Consider the following 19,828-nt stretch of genomic DNA (forward strand, 5'->3'; position numbering starts at 1 on the left):
CAGTGAGCACTGTGTGTGTCACCTCTCACAGCTGTCGTGTCAACACCACCCCGCTGCAGCCCCAGGGCTCAGGGACCCTTTCTGAGCTGACAGAATGTGTGAGCTGCAAGCTAGGGCCTCTTCCAGAGCCAGGCTGGGCTGAGGAGGGTTGATCCCAGTTGGTCTTTTCTGGGTCTGCTCCTGAGCAGGGGTGGGTGGTGGGGGAAGCTCAGTTCAAGCCCATCCCCCACCCCTACTCCAACAGCATCTGTTTCCACAGATCTGTCCAGTGCTTTGCCTGGAAGGGGAGTGAGCTTCCTCAGGAAACAAAGTTCTCCTAAATGACCCATCTGGTCCACCAGGCTGCTCATGGGCTGGGCAGGACTCTGTGGGCCTCCTTCCTTCCCAATACTGGCCCTGATCACCCTTAGGGTCACGCCTACCCTCTTAGCACTACTGCCAAGAAATCACTCCCCTTGTCAAATCAGGACCCTGCCTATCCCTTGGGCTCCTGGCTGCCCTCTACTGCCAGCACCACCATCCCTCAGGCCACCTAAGGTCCAAGTCTACGTTCAGCCTCGGCCAGCTGCCCATCAGACAAACCTCTGCCCCCTTTAAGTCAATCTCTTATCACTAGTCTGGGACCACTCCTTACATGAATCCCTTAGAGAGAGCTTGTGGTTATTTCTGGTGCTTCAGGAAGAAGGAGGGATTTCTTGAGTATTTTGCTTTGGGACCTTGGGAGAGGCTGGCCTGTCCCCACTTGTCCCCCATCTCACCCTCTGCCCTCCTCCCCCAGGGCCGTGGCAGCCCAGATTAATCTTATCCCCTCCCACAAACTCAGTTTCAGCTTTGTTCTTAGTGTCAGGGAGAACTGGCCCAAATACAGCACATAAAGACACAGTTGTCTGATCTTCAAGCAAACAGGGAAGCTCAGCCACCTACCCCTTAGTAGGAAGCCATTACTATTGTATTGAAAAAAAAGCCTGATATGTGATGGATATATTATTATGGTTCTATTATAAAATAGAATAAAAAACACCTCATTCACATTCACGTAAAATAGGAGCCTTCAAGGATAAACCCTACAACGCAGATACACAAGGAAAGGATATCAACTCTCTTGGTCACTGATGTGTTCCCAGGGCTGAAAAGGAAGACTGGCACAGTGAGGTTAGTCAAACGAATATAACGTGAGCAGACAGCATCAGGCTCAGGCTGAACCTCCTGACTGGTCTGTATTCCATCCCTCCTGCCCTTTAGGGAAAATGTCTGAGAATCAGTGATTCACATGTTATCTCCCGGAATCCTCCTCACAACCCCTGGTCCTGGGTGATGAACATCTGCATGCAGGGAACCACGAAGAACCTGGGTTCCCTGCCATATTCAAGGACGTGCCCATAATTTGAATTTTTATGAGAGACTGGGCATCTCCCGAGATAAAAAACTTGAAGGTAGGAAAAATTGACCTTCCCCCAAAGTGGAGCCTGGACACACATTTAAGGAGCCAGTGACACACAGGCACAAGCTCAGATCAGAATTCCTTGTGCTCGGCCTGCTAGCATCCGGTGTGCATTTCCAATGGCCATGGCTCCTGGACCAGCTGCCCCTGGTGGTGCCCTGGCTACCCAGTCCCCCTCCTTCCGGGTCTGAGCCTCTTGTGGGCCTGATCCCTTCCTAATAATTTGCCAATCTACCCAGCATCGTTTTAATACAATTATTCTCTGCTTATATTACCAAAGATGTTTTCTACAGTGTGTAGTTAAGAACTTTCAAGGTGAAAAGCCAAAGCTATTATGTCCATTTTTGGATGAGAAAACCAAGGCTTAGACTGGCACTGACTGAGCACAGGAAGCATGATCCAGGCTGAGCTCTGATCTCAGTTCAGGGTTGGAGGCAGTTGAGATGTAAGGGGAAAGGCCCTGAGATGACCAGGGGGAACTAAAGGAGTTCTCAGTGTCTGGAGAGAGGGAGGAGATGAGGCTGGAGTGGTGGGGAGGGGTCTGAGCTTGCAGGGCTTTGGAGGTGACCTGTGGAGTTTGTTTTTCCTCCTAAGAAGGCAAAGAGAAGCCTTCAAGGTATCTCAGTTTGAGCTCAGTCCAAATCAGATATTAAGGTAAAGAGCAAAGATGGAGGGATCAGGGAGAAGCTTCTGGCAGGCATCCAGGTGAGCGGATGGATGGATCTGGACCAGGCAGTGGCTTTGGAGATGAAGAAGAGTGGGTGTATTCGTGAGTGTTTTGTGAGAAGCATCTGTGAAGGTGGTGCCTTGGCTTAGATTGGAAAATGGGGATGGGGCAGTGTGTGTTGGGGGTGGGGGTTCAAGAGACGGGACTGGACATGATGAGAGAAAGGTACCCTGATCCATGCAGAGGGAGAGATCAGGAGAGAGATGGACATGTCTTTACGACTTTGAGTCTCAGCAGATATCAGATCCAGAGACAGATATTGGAGATGTGTCACCATAAAGCCTATTCACTTCCTGTAGCACCTTCGTAAAAGTCTCATCATTAGAGCACCTTCCCCTTTCCCTCTACCCCCACACCCCAGTAATGCTCTTTCCCCTTGTTTTCCATTTGTCATGGCGTTTATCACTCACTGACCCGACACTACATACTGGTTCACTTATTATCCATCGCCTGCACTAGAATGTCAGCACTATGAGGGCAGAAACTATCCGTTCTGTTCTCTGCTCTCTGTCCAGTACTTAGAACAGTGCCTGGCACATACTTGGTGCACAACAATATTTGCTGACTTTGTGGAATCTTAAAGCCACTGGCCTGGAGGGAGAAGAGCAGGTACACAGAACAGAGGTGGTCTTGGCGCAGGTCCTGAGGACCTGAAACACTCAGACGTGGGAGAGGAGGAGGGAGAGGAAGACGGAGGAGAGGCTGAGCAGCTGGAGGAACATCCTCCCAGGGAATGGTTTTCTGAATTGTGCTGAGAGATCTAGTGATGAGAACATGAAAATACCTTGAGTTGCCCAGTGGGGCTCCCTGGTGACCTGGTGAGCAGGGTTTCCTTGGAGAGGAGGGAAGAGAAGGCAGAGAGGGGCTTGGAGCAAATGAGAGGAGGGAAAATGGAGGGGGGGGTGTCGGTCATGTTCAAGGTGCTTGTGGAGAAAGGGTGCAAAGCCTATAGCCTGGAGGGTATAGGATGGAGGGTTTGCTTTTGTTTGGTTTTCAACTGGGAGATGCTGCCGCGTGCCTTGTGCTTGATAGGTGCCTGGTGCATAGCAACCCCTCGATAAATGTCACCAGTGTGTCCCTTGGTCCTCCTGCTGTGCTGGGTGTGACGTGCCCTCAGGGAAGGAGAGGGGAAGAACAGGGAGGGAAGGATGTTCAGGTCATGCACAGACCTCTGGTTCCCGGTCAGGTAAGGATGGACTCATCGCTCCTCCTCCCTCCTTCCATCACTCGCCTGTCTCCTCACTCACTGGCAGAGCAGCGAGTCTGAGGACAGTTCTGGGAGTAATGAGGTGAGCAGTGGAGGAGCCCTGCCCTCAGGGATGTCAAGGGAGAGAGCAGGGTTGGGAGAGGGGAACCCAGGCAGCTCGGGTGTGAGGACGAAGGAGGGAGATGGTCGGGGGCATCCTGGGCAGCAGCCAGCTCATCCTCCTCCCTGGTCCCCAGGGCCTAGGACAGCCCTCGGCACACAGGAGATGCCAGATGCATACGGACTGAGTGAAGAACAGCTTCATCATCACACTTTGCTATTGTCTTTCAAGCACTTACTGTGATCCAGGTCCTGGTACATCATTTCATCACTGCAATCACCCTCTGAGGTGGCCATGCTGAAGGGGTAGTCTGGATTCTGGCCTGGGTTGGGGACAGTGACAGGAGATAAGTCTATGGGGTTTGTGAGGTGGAACCAGGATGGAGGGGTGCTGGGCATCCAGGGCACAGCCCAGGGCAGCTGGTCCAGGCCCCGTGTGGTTTGGCAGTGTATACTGGATGCTCCAGCAGGCCCCGGCAGAAAGAATCCTGATCTAACCTTGTGCCTGTGTGTAGGCATAGGGAACATCCCAGGCTAGAGGTCAAATAGGAGCTGCAGCTTCCGACATATGCCTCAGCCACAGCAATGCTGGTTTGTGAGCCACCTCTTCATCCTACACCACATCTCACAGCAACGAACACACTGAGCAAAGCCAGGGATCGAACCTGCATCCTCATGGATACTAGTTGGGCTGTTACTTCTAGGTCATAACGGGAACTTCAAAAAAAAATTTTTTTTAAGTTAATGTAGTTACATGTTTCAAAACTAAAATCCTTAGAGTTCCCGTAGTGGCTCAGTGGTTAACGAATCCAACTAGGAACCATGAGGTTGCAGGTTCGATCCCCGGCTTCACTCAGTGGTTTAAGGACCCGGCGTTGCCATAAGCTGTGGTGTAGGTCACAGACGTGGCTCAGATCTTGGGATGCTGTGGCTCTGGTGTAGGCCGGCAGCTATAGCTCCAATTAGACCCCTAGCCTGGGAATCTCCATATGCCGCGGGAGCGGCACAAGAAATGGCAAAAAGAAAAATAAACAAAAACAAAAAAAACCTAAAATCCTTAAAAAAGCCAGGAAACCTCCCTTCTGTCTGTGGCTCCATCCACTCTGTCCCAGCTCCCACACCCCCCACCCACCCGCACCAGGTAGCTGCCCCACTGGACTCAGGGGAGAACGTCCTGTGCCCCTGATACAAGTCAAGTATACTCAGATGTGTTTGTTTCTACTTCTCCCCCTTTTATTACATAGAAATTGATTAGCATACATCACTCTGTATCACACTGCTCTTACGTAATATATCCCAGAGATATTTCCTTATCATCTGAGGGCATCTGCATGTCTGGCAGCTGTACAATGCTCCCTCTTGTGTGTCCACCATGATTCCTTCCCCTGAATCCTGACGATGAGCACATTGATAGCTTCCAGTCTTTCCACTCTTACCTCCAGATGAGATCTTGAGTGGGAGCTTGATTCGTGCTGCTCTGGTGAGAGAAAGTGCTGGGCGAGCCCAACACCCTACATGCAACCTCCACTACCTCAGCAGAACACTAGTGCTCCAAAAACCACAGCTTTAAAGCCATGATTTTAGTCCTATGTGATCATTTCATAAATGGGAAACTGAGGCTCAGAACAAGGATAAGACTCATCTGTGGCCATGAACCATCTATGGCAGAACTGGAACAAGACACAAGATCTCCTGGGCTCTGCTCACAATGCTCTTCACGTTGCATCCCCAGGGGGACCCGAACAGGGCTGCGGGGACACTTGACTGGAGTCAGGAGCAGATGTGACTTGGACCCAGGGATGAATCCTTGGTCTGCTTCTCTCACACTCTGGGCTCCTGTTTCCCCCTTCTCCTCTTGGGATCAGCCCCTCTGCACCCTCAGCAGAAAGGACTTTGGGGTCCATAAAGGAAATGTGAGGTCCCCACACAGGACCAGAGCCCTGGGGCTGCTGATCTGGACTCTGAAGAAGTGGAAAGTCGAGGATGTGCAGGAACAAGGGAGTCTGGGAGACTTCAGCCTCTGGAGACGCTGGAGGCACTCTCTGTTTTTGAGAAGAATCGCTGGAGAGTCGGACCACTGGGAAGTGACTGAGGAAACACGTGTCATGAAAGAGAACTATGTCAACCACCAAGCAATTGTCCTGGGGAAGGAGGGTCTGTCTAATCAGGAAGGATGTAACTCAGAAACAGGAGCCCAGCAGCCAAAGGAAACAAGCAGAGAGGGTGGACGCAGGGGAGGGAGGCAACTCCCATCTCCACGCCTGTGTCTTCAAGACCTGCCCCTTCCTTGGGCACCGGGAAGAGGTGGGGTTGGGAGGGGACACGGAGTCTCTGGCACCCTCTCCCCAATCCTGATTAGGAGGAAACAGACCCCCCAGCAGTGAGTGACCCTTCAGGGTAAGGTGGCAGGTTGGCGCAGAACTGGGAGGATGGGGCTGGTGCCAGCCTGGAGGATGCTGCTGCCACCCTTGGAACAGGCAGCTTGGGCAGTGGAAATGAGGCGGAGAACTAACTCAGGTAGTTAGTGGAGGAACATGGACTTCGATATAGTCCCTGATTAATGTTCGTGTTTTAAGATTTGTAAAAACTAATCCAGACACACAGGCCCTGCTTTTGAAGGATTAACTACTGAAAGTACCTTTGTTTTATGTCAAGGTGGGAACTAACCCCTGACCTATATGCTTGACTGTTGGCAAAAGAATTGTAAAGACTGGTGACTCTAAGTCTAGAGAAAAAAAGACTAAAAGGACCATAAAACTTATGGAGCATCCCCTAAGTCTAAAGTCCCGATTGGACCAGACCCAATATAGGTGAACTGGGCAAGGCCAAGGGGAAGAAGAACTGATACCTGGGCCCCACGTTGGTACTCGTGTCTTTAAGAGACAAAAACCCCCATAGAACCATAGAAAGGGGGGACTCTTTCTCCTCCTCTCAGTGTCTGTGCTGGGAGCTTTTTGCTTTCCTGTAATAAAGACTTTTGCTTGCTTGCTGCCTGTGTGTTTGTCAAGTCCATTCTTCAGCTCTGTGAACAAGAACCTGGATTCTCGTCACATCTTTCAGGTAAGAGAGAGAAAGACAGCTGCCTGGGAACCAGGGCACCTCGTCCTGCCTTTACTCTGCCAGACACAGGGAGACTGGGACAAGACCTGCCACCTCCCTGGGGTCCAGCTGTACCTTCGTTATGACAAGAGGGTGGGACTAGGCACAGGACATTTAAACTTTCTTTTGAGCTCCAGAGTAAGCAGACTGGACCTTGCCTTTGTGGCAAATGAACCTCAACCCCCACCAAACTGGAGGGATGGAGCAGCTGCCCTCCTGAACCATGAGACTTGCTTGGACCATGAGCCTCAGGTGAGCCCACTCTGGGCAGTTCTTTGACTAAAGCACAGAGGCATCGCCATCCTCCTGGGAAGGAAGGTTGCATTCAGTTTGATTCAGGAAAACATGGATATAAGACTCTTTGCACCCACATTTCTGGGAGTCAGTGCATACTTGCTTTGTGCATGACAATATCAAATCTAACCAAGAAAGAAATGGAACTTTTCTTTCAAGCCAACCTGCGGATTTTAAATAGGGATTTTAAATAGTCTTTCAGAAGGCTCTGAGAACCTTGCTGAAGAGCTAAAGGGTAGGCCAGTATGCCTGGGGTCTGAGCGAAAACAGCCAAACACACATCTTGGTAGAAGTCTATTGCTCTTTTGGGAGAAATAAGTCAATGGTTTTAGTGCTTTTCGAAGTTGGGAAGATGCATGCAACTGGGTTCAGAAAAATTTCTCCTGAAAATATCTAACTGTCTGAGGGCTGGTTCTGCCACTTTTCCCAGAGACCTTTGTAGGTCCTCATCCTGGTCTTTGCCCTGAATCCCTTTCAGGCTGGATTATAGGTCGGTGCTGCCGTGCCTCGTGGCTGGACTTTTGTAGAACCGGGTGGTGAGCAACATTCTTTTCATCACAACCCCCTCCCTTTTGGTCTGAATTTCAGCCAACATGAGGCATTTTGGGATCAGTTTGTTCTAGGAATGCTTATTCCCAGGTCAGGAAAGGATTTCACTGATAAGCCACTCAAGGTGCCATGACTCACCTAGTTCTGGGAACAGCAGCCAAAAGGCACTGGACCACCTCTCTCTGGCTCATCAGCCTCTAGGAAGTTGATTCCTATTGTTGCTTCTAGCCCTGTCTAAGGTCACACTCTTACTATTACAATCAATAGTTTTATAGAGGTATACATCAGGTCATTTATTTCTAGTAGACCAGTCATCATCATTTTTTATTGGAACCTAATTACGCAACTATTTATCCAAGAAACAATAGTCTTATAAAATAGGAAGAATACAAATAATAGAACTAGTGATGTTAGTAAAGGTGTCAGTAACTGCTCTCATCTGTTAAGGAGTGACATGCCAGGTGCTAGAAGAAGAAACACTGATCTTTATGGTAGACCAGACATTTCTTCTTTTTTTTTTTTTTTTGACTTTTGTCTTTTTAGGGCCACACTGGCAGCATAAGGAGGTTCCCAGGCTAGGGGTATAATCAGAGCTACAGCTGCTTGCCTACACCACAGGCATACAACACCAGATCCACACTGCATCTGAGACCTACACCACAGCACATGGCAACACTGGATTAATAACCCACTGAGCAAGACCAGGGATAAACCCACAGCATCATGATTCCTAGTGGGATTTGTTTAAGCTGTGCTGCAATGGGAACTCCGCCATGAGAGGATATCCTAGAGCAGACACTTCTGCCCTTGGGGTTCTGGTTAACACACAAGGCACATGCACAATACACACTCCTTAGGAGGCAGGAGGACCAAAGAGCAAAAAAAAACATTTTAGGTTTAAATTTTTTGTGCCTTAAAATGTGCATTTTATTTCATTCCTTATGATGTTTCTGCCACATGAGGCCCCTGGGTGAGGAACCCCTGCTTCCTCCCAGGACAGGAGTGAGAGGCAGCTGTGAGGGGCCTTCTCCTCCACTCCCCCACAGCTCCGCTGGCCTGGCCCCTCTGCCCTGCTGACACTGGGATGCTGGACTCTGAGGCTTTGCACCGAGAGCAGGCAAGGAAGAAGGATTGTGGTGCCTCGCAGCCACCAGTTCCTGTAAGGAGCTGCTTTCCACACCCTGAGCATGCACAAACATTTGCACAGAGGCCTCCAGGTGCAGGCAGAGCCCCTTTCAGACCTAGGGGGCAGGATGTTGGGCACTGGGGTGAGGCCAAACTGCCAGTGTCCCAGGGCTGGGCCAAGCCCCTAAGACTCTGCCTAAGATGGGAATTGGGAGGCAGTGGGGCAGGCTTGCAGAGATGCTGGTTTGTATGAGAATGGAAATCTACTCAGTTTCTTCTGAACTCCAGGCAAATGTGGGTCAATGAGGGAAGGTTGATTTTGTGGCTTTGTCTTTTATTTTCGGATTGAGGTTTAAAAAGGACATCATGAGTGTGGGAGAAGGGACAATTCTCTCTCTGATGGACAGCAGAGGCTGATGGGAGCCAGAAGCTCCAGGAAACCTTTTAACAATGATACACATTTATATTATTGCATTATTTGGGAGTCCCAGAGAAGCAGGAAGCAGCAGCAGAAAACAACTGGCCAACAAGAAACGCATGTGCGCAGAGCACCGTCAAGCAGTACAAGTACTTTGACGCTTCCCATCCTCCCGCTCCCCCCAAGAGATCTGAAACATACTTCCCCTTTAAGAGTATGCTAGTTTGAGCACACAGTACTTTTGGCCCTTGTGATGAGAAAAAAGAACAGAAAAGCTACCCAGGCTGTGCCACCTTAAGCCTGGCAGTGGCCATTTTCTCCTTGCAGAGGCAGGGCCAGCTGTCTTGGCACTGAGGCTGGTGGGTCACAGGCTTGTCCCTCACAAACACTTCACACAGTTGTCTTGAAGACAACGCACTCAGTCCTTGGCCAGTTCTGTTTTTGACTCCCCAGAGAGCAGCGGGAATGGAAGGCACCTGCTCCTTGCTACCTTGTAAATGGGCTCTAGTCAGAGCATTTTGAATAAGCCTGCAACAACTCTGGAGCCAGTTTCAGGTGGGACTGGTGTGCTACCAGGCGGGCAGGGCCTCGGGCCCCAGGGTTTCTGCTTTAAGCCTCCTGCTCACTGGAAATTGTTGACCTCCACAGGTTTGTTTTTTTTCTTTTTAATGTTTAAAGGGGAGGTACACTGCACACCAGCCTCCACTGGGGAAAGGGGGCTGAATTCCTAGCCACCCACCCCCACCAAACACACACACCAACTAATGCACAGCAGGGGACAGGCGGCTTTGGCCATGAGGCCCAGGCGGCTTTGGCCATGAGGCCCAGGGTAGGAAGAGCTGCACAGAGGCCTGTGTGATATGAGTCCAGCACCTTAGGGGATGAGGGGGGCAGAGAAGGAAGACGTCTCAGGGCCCCTATTGATGCGAAGAAGAAAGAAGTGTCAGCGCACAGGAGATTAGAAAAGAACAGACGACCAGAAGGAGCCAGAGCAGAACATGTAGAAAAGGTCAGAGCAGCAAGAGGAAGAGGGAGAACAGGACGTGGGCCACCAAAGAAAAGAGGAAGGGAGACAGAGCAGAGGAGGGAAGGAGACAGAAAAGGGAGCGAGACGAGTAGGGAAGGATGGGAGAAGGGAGCGAGGAGAGCCAGGAAGAGGACCTCAGGGGGCATCAGACTCCAGAAAGATACCTCTGGTGAGAAGAGTGACTCAGGAGCCCCTGGGAGGATCTTCAGTCCCCACAGAAACCCGACAGGACCAGAACACCAGGTCAGCCACGTAAAGGAGCAAGTTGATGGCAGTCAGGACGGTCACAGCCAGTCGCTGGTCCCAGGGGCACACGTAGTAGTTGGGGTCACCCATAATTGAGCAGTTCACATCGCTGGACCGCTGGGGCTGGCCCCCCACCTTCTCATCAAACTGGTAGAGAGGCAGAGGACCAGTGCACTGGCGTAGAGGAGGACGGAGAGCAGGGTGAGCCCCAGCTGGAAAATGGGGAAGGGGATGGGCAGCCTGTATTCACAGTCCCCCAGGTTCAGTACAAGGACCACGGCGGCCTGGAGGAAACAGATGGTGTACACGGCCACGCACCACCGCAGGGCCGGCTGGTCGTGGTACAGGGAGGTGTTGCTGATGAAGGCGAAGATGACACAGGCCGTGAAGGTCTCCAGCACCTTCAGCAGGCCTGGCATGGTGAGCACATAGCAGGTGACATCATTGAACCAAAAAACTCTCCAGATCACTCCCACTTCCACGGCATAAAGCAGAAATGCGATGCAAGAGAATGCAGTGGCAGCAATGGCCCGGTCCCGGTAAGGCTCATAAGGCAGGAATTGGACGTAGGCGATGGAATAGATGATGGAGGCAGAAAGACAGAGGAGAGCAGCATAACAGGCGAAGGTGCCGGAATGTTTCTACCAGACAGATTTTTTTTCGTTCAATGATGTCACCTACTATGGGCTCACCATGCCAGTCCTAACAGGCATAGATGATAGAATATTTGTACCTGACGGAAGGAAAATCAGACATGAGTTTCCAAATCTGGAGCATGAGGATGATGAGAGTCACAGCAAAACAGAAGCACCAGATGGACAGGGTCCAGTTACCTAGAGCCCCCCGCCCAATGCCCATGTCAGCCACCAGGGAGAAAGCCACACAAGTGGAGAAGAGCTGACACACTTGGAGGCAGCAGTCCGATAAACAATCACGTTCATCTATCAACCAGGTGAACATGGTAGTTGTGATATTCAGGCAGGTTGAGGTCACAGGTATGCCAGTGGTTTTTGCTCAGGACCTGTCAGGGAAAGACCCACCCTGGAGATGGATTCAGTCAGACACTTGGAAGAGGCTCAGGGGCCTGTGGTGGCTGAGGCTCAGGATCTGCGGGGTTTGAACTGTGGGTAATATCACAGCTGCTCCAGAATGCCCCTCATCCCCCTTGGCCTTGTCAGGGGGCTTGTCTGATCTCAAACCTCACAGCTGGGTTGGGTCTGGCCTCAAACCATGAACATTTTTTACCTTTTTGAGCTTTTTGCCATTATCTATGGAGAAACAGCATAGGAGGGTCCTTATCTACAATCCCAGAACTTCAAGTCTCTCAAAACTGAAAATGAATTTTTTTTAAATTGCTTTGTAACAAATTTTGATCTAAACAGACATGAGAAAATTAATGGTCTTTGTTTAATTGACTTAGTGGGCATTTGCAAAAGGGCATTTGTGGAAATACCAATGTGTTTTACTACAAGGCACTTTCAGACCCCAGTGAGGTGTTATGTCCTACAGAGTAGAGGCACCATGTCACCTGACTGAAGCTGAAGAATTCTCAGTTCGGGAGCATATCTGGAGTAGAGGGTTCTAGGGATAACTCCATTTATTGATGAGAAATCTAAAGTTTAGGAAATCCAGTGCCTTCCTTAAACTCCAAAGGCGAGGAGTGGGACCCCAGACAACTGTGCCAAAGCTGTGGATTTGAGCCCTGTGCTCTCCAGCCCAGCATTGCAGCAGGGCCCCTGGGTGGGAGCCCAGGACCAAAGATGGCGGCTCTGGGAATCCAGGACCCACCTCAGGGCCACGGCCTCCTTCACAGAAACCTGAAGGGACAGGGGTCTGGCCTCTCCTCCCTGCAGCCACCCCTGGAAGGAGCTGCCATCTGAGGGGACACAGCCCCACACAGAGGAGGACAGGTGCAGAGGTGAGCAGGGAGAGGCCCTGGGGGGAGAGCAAGGCAGTGGGGACAAGATGACATGGCAGGGGGAACCAATTTGCACCCCTCCCCCCAGGTTTGCCTGAACTTGTGCTCTCCCCCATTTGGGAAGGAGACCCCAAGCCCATTACTCCAAGGTGGAGCCTCATGAAGGAAACGCAGACTCCGTGGACATGAAGTCTGGCTGCTGAGCCCCAAAGCTGCCACCCAGGTGGGGGTCTGGAAAGATCTGGGAGTAGTACCAGCTGAGGGGGGATGTGTCTGGCCTGGGAGACTGGTTAGCAGCTTCCAAGCTGGGAAGCAGGGATTGGAGATGAACGAGGGTGTTGCGTCTGGATGACGTGTGATGTGGAGCCGTTCAGGGCATCCCAGGGGAGCGGGTGTTGGCCGCATCCTCCTGGTGGAGGCAACCCGCTACCTCCCAGGCTTTGTCTAGAACCCAGGGCTGTTCCTGGGCTGTCAGCCTGTATTCACCAATGCCTGCACACGGGTCCAGCTTGGGCAGTGGTGTGAAAAACAACACGAAGGACCATTTCCACCATTTTTTGTGGATCATCTCAGTACAGAAGCCTGGCTTTTTCCAGCTGGGTAGGTCTGAGATGGAAAGCAGAGTAGAAGTCCACTATTAGCCCACTGGCTGCCCTTGGGCATTAGAGCCTCCCGCAGGGACCTGTCCTAAAGGAAATCCACCCACCGCCCCTGTAGGGCACACACACTGGCCAAACCGAGTGGCCTGTCAGGTGTCAGAGACCATCTCACACCTTGCTTCCCCACACACAGGGGGAGTGGTCAGTCTCTGCCAGGTTCCCCAGGAGTCCTCCTCCTCCCAGAGACGGGCCATGGGAGGCCAGAGCCCCAGGCAGCCCCATCAGGCCCTGGGAGAGAAAACACAGCAGGTTCAGTCCCCTGGAAGTTCAGACCCACACTCATCCTCGCTTGACAGCAAAGAGGCCTTTGGAAAGGGAGCAGGCTTCTCACATTTGCATAAGTAATTTCCTGTCCTTGTTGGAAGAATCCTTATTATGGAGCAGCAGGAAAGCCTGCACCTATGGAATCTCCTCCCACTTACCCATTCTAACTGCAAAATAGGAACTGCGAGACCCTTTCAGGGGCCAGCATTCTTCTGAAGGCAAAACATACCTTGGCCAGGCTATATTACAGTAAATACTCGTTCACTCCTTTTGTCTTGGTCATGGGCTTATAGCTAGGATCGTGCCAATCTGCTCAGACGTGTCCCAGGGGACCTCTGGAAGGGATGGAGGTCCACCCCCACTTCACCTCGCTTTCTTCTTCTGAACAGATTTCAAACAAACAAATTCTCCCTCAGACAGAGCCGGGTCCAGAGGGCCAGACTGCCATTGCCCAGTCCTGCAGTATCTGAACTGACCCCTAAAGGACAAAGGGCAACGAAAGTGCCTGAATGGGTGGGATGGGGGGCTCCAGGGTGCATATACCTGGACGCACTCAGTCAAGAGCATGGCTGCTCTTGGAGTTCCCGTCGTGGCTCAGCAGAAATGAATCTGACTAACCTCCATGAGGACGCAGTTTCAATCCCTGGCCTCACTCAGTGGGTTAAGGATCCAGCACTGCCATGTAGGTTGTAGACGTGGCTCGGTTCTGGCGTTATTGCGGCTGTGGTAAAGGCCAGCAGCTATAGCTCTGTTTCGACCCCTAGCCTGGCAACCTCCATACGCCTGGAGTGCTGCTGTAAAAAGCAAAAAAAAAAAAAAAAAAGGCACTGCAGCTCCTTCAGAGGCCATTTTTTTTTTTTTCTCAACAGAAGGTCAAAGCAGGTTGCCAGCAACTAGTGGTGGGGTACAGGAAAAGTTTCAGAAAATAAGTTCAGCAGATCCTCGACACCCAGAACCAGTGGGGCCCAACCATCCCAGGGGAATCTTGGCCTCACCCCAAAGGAGGTAGAGGGGCCAGGAGCTTCAGAGATCTGACTCCTGCCTGGAAGGCTAGCGTGTGTCGCCCAATTCAGGCTTGTCACTCAAGAAGCCAATGCTGAGAGATAAGTACTGGATCAAAGAAAAGCAGCTTTATCTTAAGGAACCCAGCAACCTGGGGAGAAGCTGCGTTAATATGCGGAAGAACCAACTCCTCAAGTTTCAGCCAGGATCCTACAAGAAGGGAAGCAGGCAATTGCTGCAGGCCACAAGCCGGGGTGGGCTGTGCTTCTAGTGCTGAAACGGCAAGGTTCCTACAGCAGTGCCTGCCCGCCCGCATCACCATGTGTGCTTCCTTAAGGCTGGGCTCCATGCCCATCAGGAACTTCCTCTTCCGCCTCCTGCAGCTGCTCTCCACCTGCGTGCCCTTCTCCCTGGTGGCCAGCGATGACATTCTGAAGGGGGACATCATTAACTGGTACATGTTCCTCTGGTGCTTCTGCTTCATTGTGAGCCTCCTCATCTTCCTAGTGGAGCTTTGCGGGCTCCAGTCCCGCCTCCCCTTCTCCTGGGATGGATTTCTCTATGCCTATGCCTTTAACTTCGCCATCGTCTGCCTCACAACCTCCATCATCTTCGGCACCGCCCACATTCAGTTCTTGTCTCCAGGCCCCACCCGGGACCGCGCCACCACTGCCACCGCTTTCTCCTGCATCGTCGCTGTGCTTTACGCCATTGAAGTGGCCTGGGTCTATGTCCGTCCTGGTGATATATCCTGCTTTGTGCCCACCTTGCCAGGCATGCTCCGGAGGCTGGAAAGCATTGTGGCCTGTTTAATCCTCACCATCAACAGCAGCCGCTCCCTGTACCAGCACCAGCCGGCCCTGGAGTGGTGCGTGGCCGTGTATGCCATCTGCTTCATCCTGGGCGCCGTGAACTTCCTGGTGAATGGGTCTGACTGTGACAACGACAAAAAGCTGCCTGTCCGTTACCCCTGCTTCCTGCAGGGACAGACCGTGCTCTCACTCCTCCTCTACGCCAGCGCTCTGGTCCTCTGGCCTCTCTACCAGTTCAGTGAGAAGTTGGGCGGCCAGCCCCAGCGGTCCAGCGATGACAGCTGCAGCGATCACCTCACCTCCTTCATCTGCATCTGGGACCAGCGACTGGCTGTGACCATCTTGACAGCCATCAACCTGCTGCTTTACGTGGTTGACACCGCGTACTTGGCCCGAGAGGCTCTTGTAGGAACTCAGGCTCAGCCCAGGGGCTCCCAATAACTTTTTTCACTGGAAGTTTCTTTACTGGTGTCCTCTGAAGGTCCCTCTGTCCCTTCTCACGTCCCTCCCCCTCATCCCAGCCTCTTCTCTGTTCCCTTCCCTTCTTCTGCTCTGTCTCCCTCCCTCTTTTCTCTGGCTGCCCACACTCTGCTTTGCCTCTCTCTCTGTCTGCTCTCATCTTTTCTACATTTTCTGCTCTTTGGTGCTTTTCTGGTCTTTTGTCTTCTCATCTCCTGTGAGCTGACCACTTTCTCCCATGTTTCTTCTCCTGATCACTGGGGACCCTGAGACATCCTCCTTCTCTGCCCCTCCCTCCTCCTAAGGTGCTCAAGGCACATCACACAGCCCTCTGTGTAGCTCCTCATACACTGGGCCTCGGGAGGGCTCTTGTTGCCAAAGCTGCCTGTGCCCCTGGCTGTGCCCTAGGTGTGGGGTGTGTGTGGATTTGGGGGGGTGGGGTGGATAGCTAGGGATTGGGCCCCCTTTTTCCCAGTAGAGGAGGAGTACAGTGCACCTCTCCTTTGAGTTAAGGTCTGCAAAGCTCAGTAATATCTAGTGGCAGGAAGCTTCACACAGAGACCCTCTGAGGCCCACCTGGTGCTCAGCCCCACCTGAGACTGGCTCCAGAGTTTGTGCAGTCTTACCAAAATCCACAGCGGGCTCCGAAGAAGCCAGGGGTGAGCTCCTTCCATCCCACCTACTCTCTGGGGAATCAAAAGTGGAGCTGGCAAAGGAGCCCAGGGTCTTTAGGACAACTGTCTGGAGCACTTTTGAAGGTCAGGGACGTGACCCTCCTGCCTCAGTGCTAAAGGCAGCATGTCCTGCCTCTGCAGGGAGAAGCAAATGGCCCCTGCCAGCTTGAAAGCTGATGTGAGCCTGGGTGTTTTATTTTTCTTTTCTTGTTTCTGGTCAGGAGGGCAAAAATGCTGGGTGCCCCTGTTCTTCAAGGAGAAGTTTCTTTGCAAATTCTCTTGGGGTGGTGGCTGGGCTGGGTGGGGACTGTTGCTGCCACAGTCAAAGAAACCGCTGGGCTTGAGAGTGTTTTTCGTGTGCCTCTAGCCTTCTGCTGTGGCCTCCTGCTTCTCTGAAACTCAGGCATAATCCGATCTCTAAAATGTACATAGTTATTCTTCTTATTCCCTGGAACGTCTGCTTCACATCAGCCCCTCTACTAGACATAGAGAAAAGCCTTTTTCCTGATCCCAAATCCGTCCAATTCCTTATGCTTTAACCTTTTAAAGGTGAAAGAAAGAAAAACCACAAACCCCACACATCACCAAACCCTAATTGCCTCCAATGTGCCTAGAGCTCAGAAGAGGCCTAGAAAATTCCCAGTCTCCCCCCCAGAGTCCCTCTCTGAGAGCCCCCCCCACCAGCCTCCCCTCCCCCTGCCCAGCCACAGCCTAGGGAGTGGCCCAGCCCTGGGAAACTAGAGTTAGGCCCCACCCCAATGCTCTACATCCTGTCCTCTAGCTCTTGAAGGGGCCCTGCAGCTCCTAGATGCCTCTCTCTTTAACGTGTGGGCTTATGTGCTTATCAGTGTGTGTGTGTGTGTGTGTGTGTGTGTGTGTGTGTGTGTGTGTGTGTGTGTGTACACGTGCATGCATTGAGATCAGCAGCACTTTTTAGTAACTGGGGGCCTGGAAGTCACCCCAGGCCTTCTTCCTCTTTTACTCTCAGCCACAAAGCCCTAGAGCCCAGCATCCCAGTGTCAGCACGGCAGAGGGCCCAGGGCAGCAGAGCTGTGGGGGAGGGGAGGGGAGGGACCCTCATGGCTGCCTCTCACTCCTTTGCTGGGAGGAAGCAGGAGCTCCTCACCCAGGGGCAGGTTGGGTGGATGGGGAGGGCCCAAGCAGGTGGTCCCATGGCAGGAAAATCTGAAGATGAAATGAAATAAAATGCATGTGTGAAGGCAAGGCAAGAAAATATGGAGTGTAAAATGGGTCTCTGTGCTTTGGGCCTCCCCCCTCCCCTCCAGTGTGCATGGTGCCTCTGCATTCTCCTGAACCAGACCTCCCCAAGGGCAGAAACACCTACTCACCCAGAAAGACACATGTTTCTTCTTCTGGCATCAGTCCCATATCTCTTTACAGCCCTGTTTACTCCTGACCTTGTTCATGTCACTAGCTAGAGGACTTGTATTTGGGCTCTTTTACAAGATCCTTGTTCTTGTCTTAATAAGTGTGTCACTGAGCCTCTGATCAAAACAATCATGACCAGGTGACGTGACAGGGTTGACCTGATGTCTGTGGTTCTGTAAGGTCCATGGTGGTAACAGTGGGACTCTAGGTGTGGGAAGGAACAACAAAAGGGAACCATGTCCTAGAGCCTGACGGACCCGTGAGACAGGTGCTCCAGAGGCTTTTGGCGGCAGGTCACAGGACCAGGTGAGTAATACACCTGAGAGCCTATGGATGGAATCCTCACCTGATCCGGGATGAGCCTCCCTAGCGCCCTGGGACAAGAGGCTAATAAAATGCTTCCCACACCCTGGTTGAAATAGAGCCTGAAAGGTAGGGGATGGTGAAACAGGAACGTTGCCCACCACCCAGACCTACAAGAATCAAGCCATTAGCCTCTGCAGTCACTGACTACAATCCACCCTGCAAGGAATTCAGGGCTAAAATCAGGATGAGACACTTTGTGCTCTGGCAAAACTGGTAGAACGGGCCCTCAGATCCTTAGATATTTTCAGGAGAAATTTGTAGGAACCCAGTGTCATGCATCTTCCCATACTTAGAAAAGCACTAGAACTCTTAACTAAGATGTCTGTTCCTTTGAAGAGCCGTGACGTTGCCAGGATGTGTGCCTGGTTTATGTACCCCTTCCCCAAAATCACATACACACTGGCCTCCCCCCTTTGCTCTTCAGAGCAGATCTCAGAGCTTTCTGAAGGACTGTCTCCCCAGTTATAATCCTCAGCTCAGCTCAAATAAAACTTCCCACTTCTTTGATGATTGATGATTGATTAGGGATTTCATCAACACAAGCAAGTGTGCACTGACCTCCCCAAGTTTGTGGGCAGAAACCTCAAATTCCTACATTTTCCTGAAGCAAACTGAACAGAACCTGGAACCTCACTTTCCAGGAGGATGGTGATGCCTCTGTGCTTTAGTAGAAGAATTGCCCTGGGAGTTCCCACTGTGGCTCAGCAGCTTAGGAACCTGACTAGGATCCATGAGGATGAATGTCTGATCCCTGGCCTCACACAGTGGCTTAAGGATTCCACAGTGCCTTGAGCTGTGGGGTAGGCCACTGGCTACAGCTCCAATTCCTCCCTAGCCTGGGAACTTCCATATGCCATGGGTACAGCCCTAAAAAGACAAAAAAAAACCCACCAAAAATACAAAAAACAAATCATGCAGGAATGGGCTGACCTGAGGCTCACTGTCCAAGCCTCATGGTTCAAGATGGCGGCTGCCCCATCCCTCCTGTTTGGGGGTTCCTTTGTCACGATTCCAAGGCAAGGTCCAATCCCCTCACCCTGGAGCTCAAAACAGACTGCTAAGCCCTTTTTTTGTCCCATCTTCTTGCCATAGAGAAGGTGTCACTGGGCCCCAGGGAGGTGGCAGGACTTGTCCACAGTGCCCCTCTGTGTGGCAGAGTAAAGACGGGACCCAGGCATCCTGGTTCCCAGACAGCGGTCTTTCCACGCTGCCTGTTCTAAGTGTGGAGACAGCAGGATCCTTAACACACTGAGGGAGGCCAGGGATCGAACCCACATCCACAAGGACACTCTGTTGGTTTCTTAACCCATTGAGACACAGTGAGATCATTAATACATTACCTTTTAAGAAAACAAAATTTCAGTATGAAAAACACCCAGTGGAGAAACAGATCAGGGGGAGGCTCATTGGACAGACAGTCTCCATAGTCCCTGCCTCCGGGATGGGCAGGCTGGGGGAGAGGATAAGAGATGCCCACACAGGCCTGTCTCCAAAGGCAGGGGAAGGGAGGGGCCTGGGGTCCAGGGCTCTGGGGAGGGGGAGCTGTGGCCCCCAAGCCCACCTGCTGGGTGGCCAGGCCCTCCCCCAGCCCTTTAGCACCACAGTTGATGGAGAAGCCCTGGCTCCAGGCCTCAGGCCCTTCCCTTGCTCCTGCCTGGCCTGGGCTCCCTGTCTCCCAGGGTCGTGGCCAGAGGCTCCCTCTTCAGCAGGCAGCCAGAGCTGCCCCACCCACAGTCCAGCAGATCAGAGCCTCCTCCATGCAGCAGTGGCTCCAGCTGCCGCCAGCCCCAGACTGTGGCCCGAGCCGCGTCCAGGACAGAGCCCAGGGCACAGATGTTCTTATTCTTTGACTGTGGACAAAATTCTTGGGAAATCATGGAACCAACCTTCCTCAAGCCATCTTTGAGAGAGAAGAGAGGCCTCCTTCCTTTGGGACCTCTCCTTATACAAATTCCTTAAGGAGAGCTTGTGGTTATTTCTGGTGCTTCAGGAAGAAGGAGGGACTTCCTGAGTGTTTTGTTTTGGGACCTTGGGCCTGTCCACAGTTGTCCCC

General features: G+C 52.0%; 1 protein-coding gene and 1 pseudogene across 3 annotated transcripts in view; one reads left to right on the top strand and one right to left on the bottom strand.

Annotated features, from left to right (window-relative positions):
* Positions 1 to 17,254, top strand: part of LOC100737631 (myeloid-associated differentiation marker-like) — a 60,157-nt gene extending 42,903 nt beyond the window's left edge. The window contains exons 1-2 of one of the 3 annotated variants that reach the window (XM_084966966.1): positions 14,207 to 14,529; positions 14,850 to 17,254. In XM_084966966.1, coding sequence (XP_084823092.1) covers positions 14,852 to 15,328 — 477 coding nt within the window. In that variant the 5' untranslated portion in view covers positions 14,207 to 14,529; positions 14,850 to 14,851 and the 3' untranslated portion in view covers positions 15,329 to 17,254. Of the gene's footprint in view, positions 1 to 14,206 lie in introns of those variants that run through there. The other 2 variants (XM_084966967.1, XM_021098956.2) reach the window with 2 other exon arrangements.
* On the bottom strand, positions 10,121 to 13,235 carry LOC100736822 (myeloid-associated differentiation marker-like; annotated as a pseudogene).
* Positions 17,255 to 19,828: the final 2,574 nt, after the last annotated feature.

Source organism: Sus scrofa, chromosome 7 (genome assembly GCF_054392235.1).
Source record: "Sus scrofa isolate SSC_HxYL_T2T_F1_AM1 chromosome 7, Sscrofa_HxYL_maternal_Yorkshire_Landrace_v2.0, whole genome shotgun sequence".
Classification (NCBI taxonomy): domain Eukaryota; kingdom Metazoa; phylum Chordata; class Mammalia; order Artiodactyla; family Suidae; genus Sus; species Sus scrofa.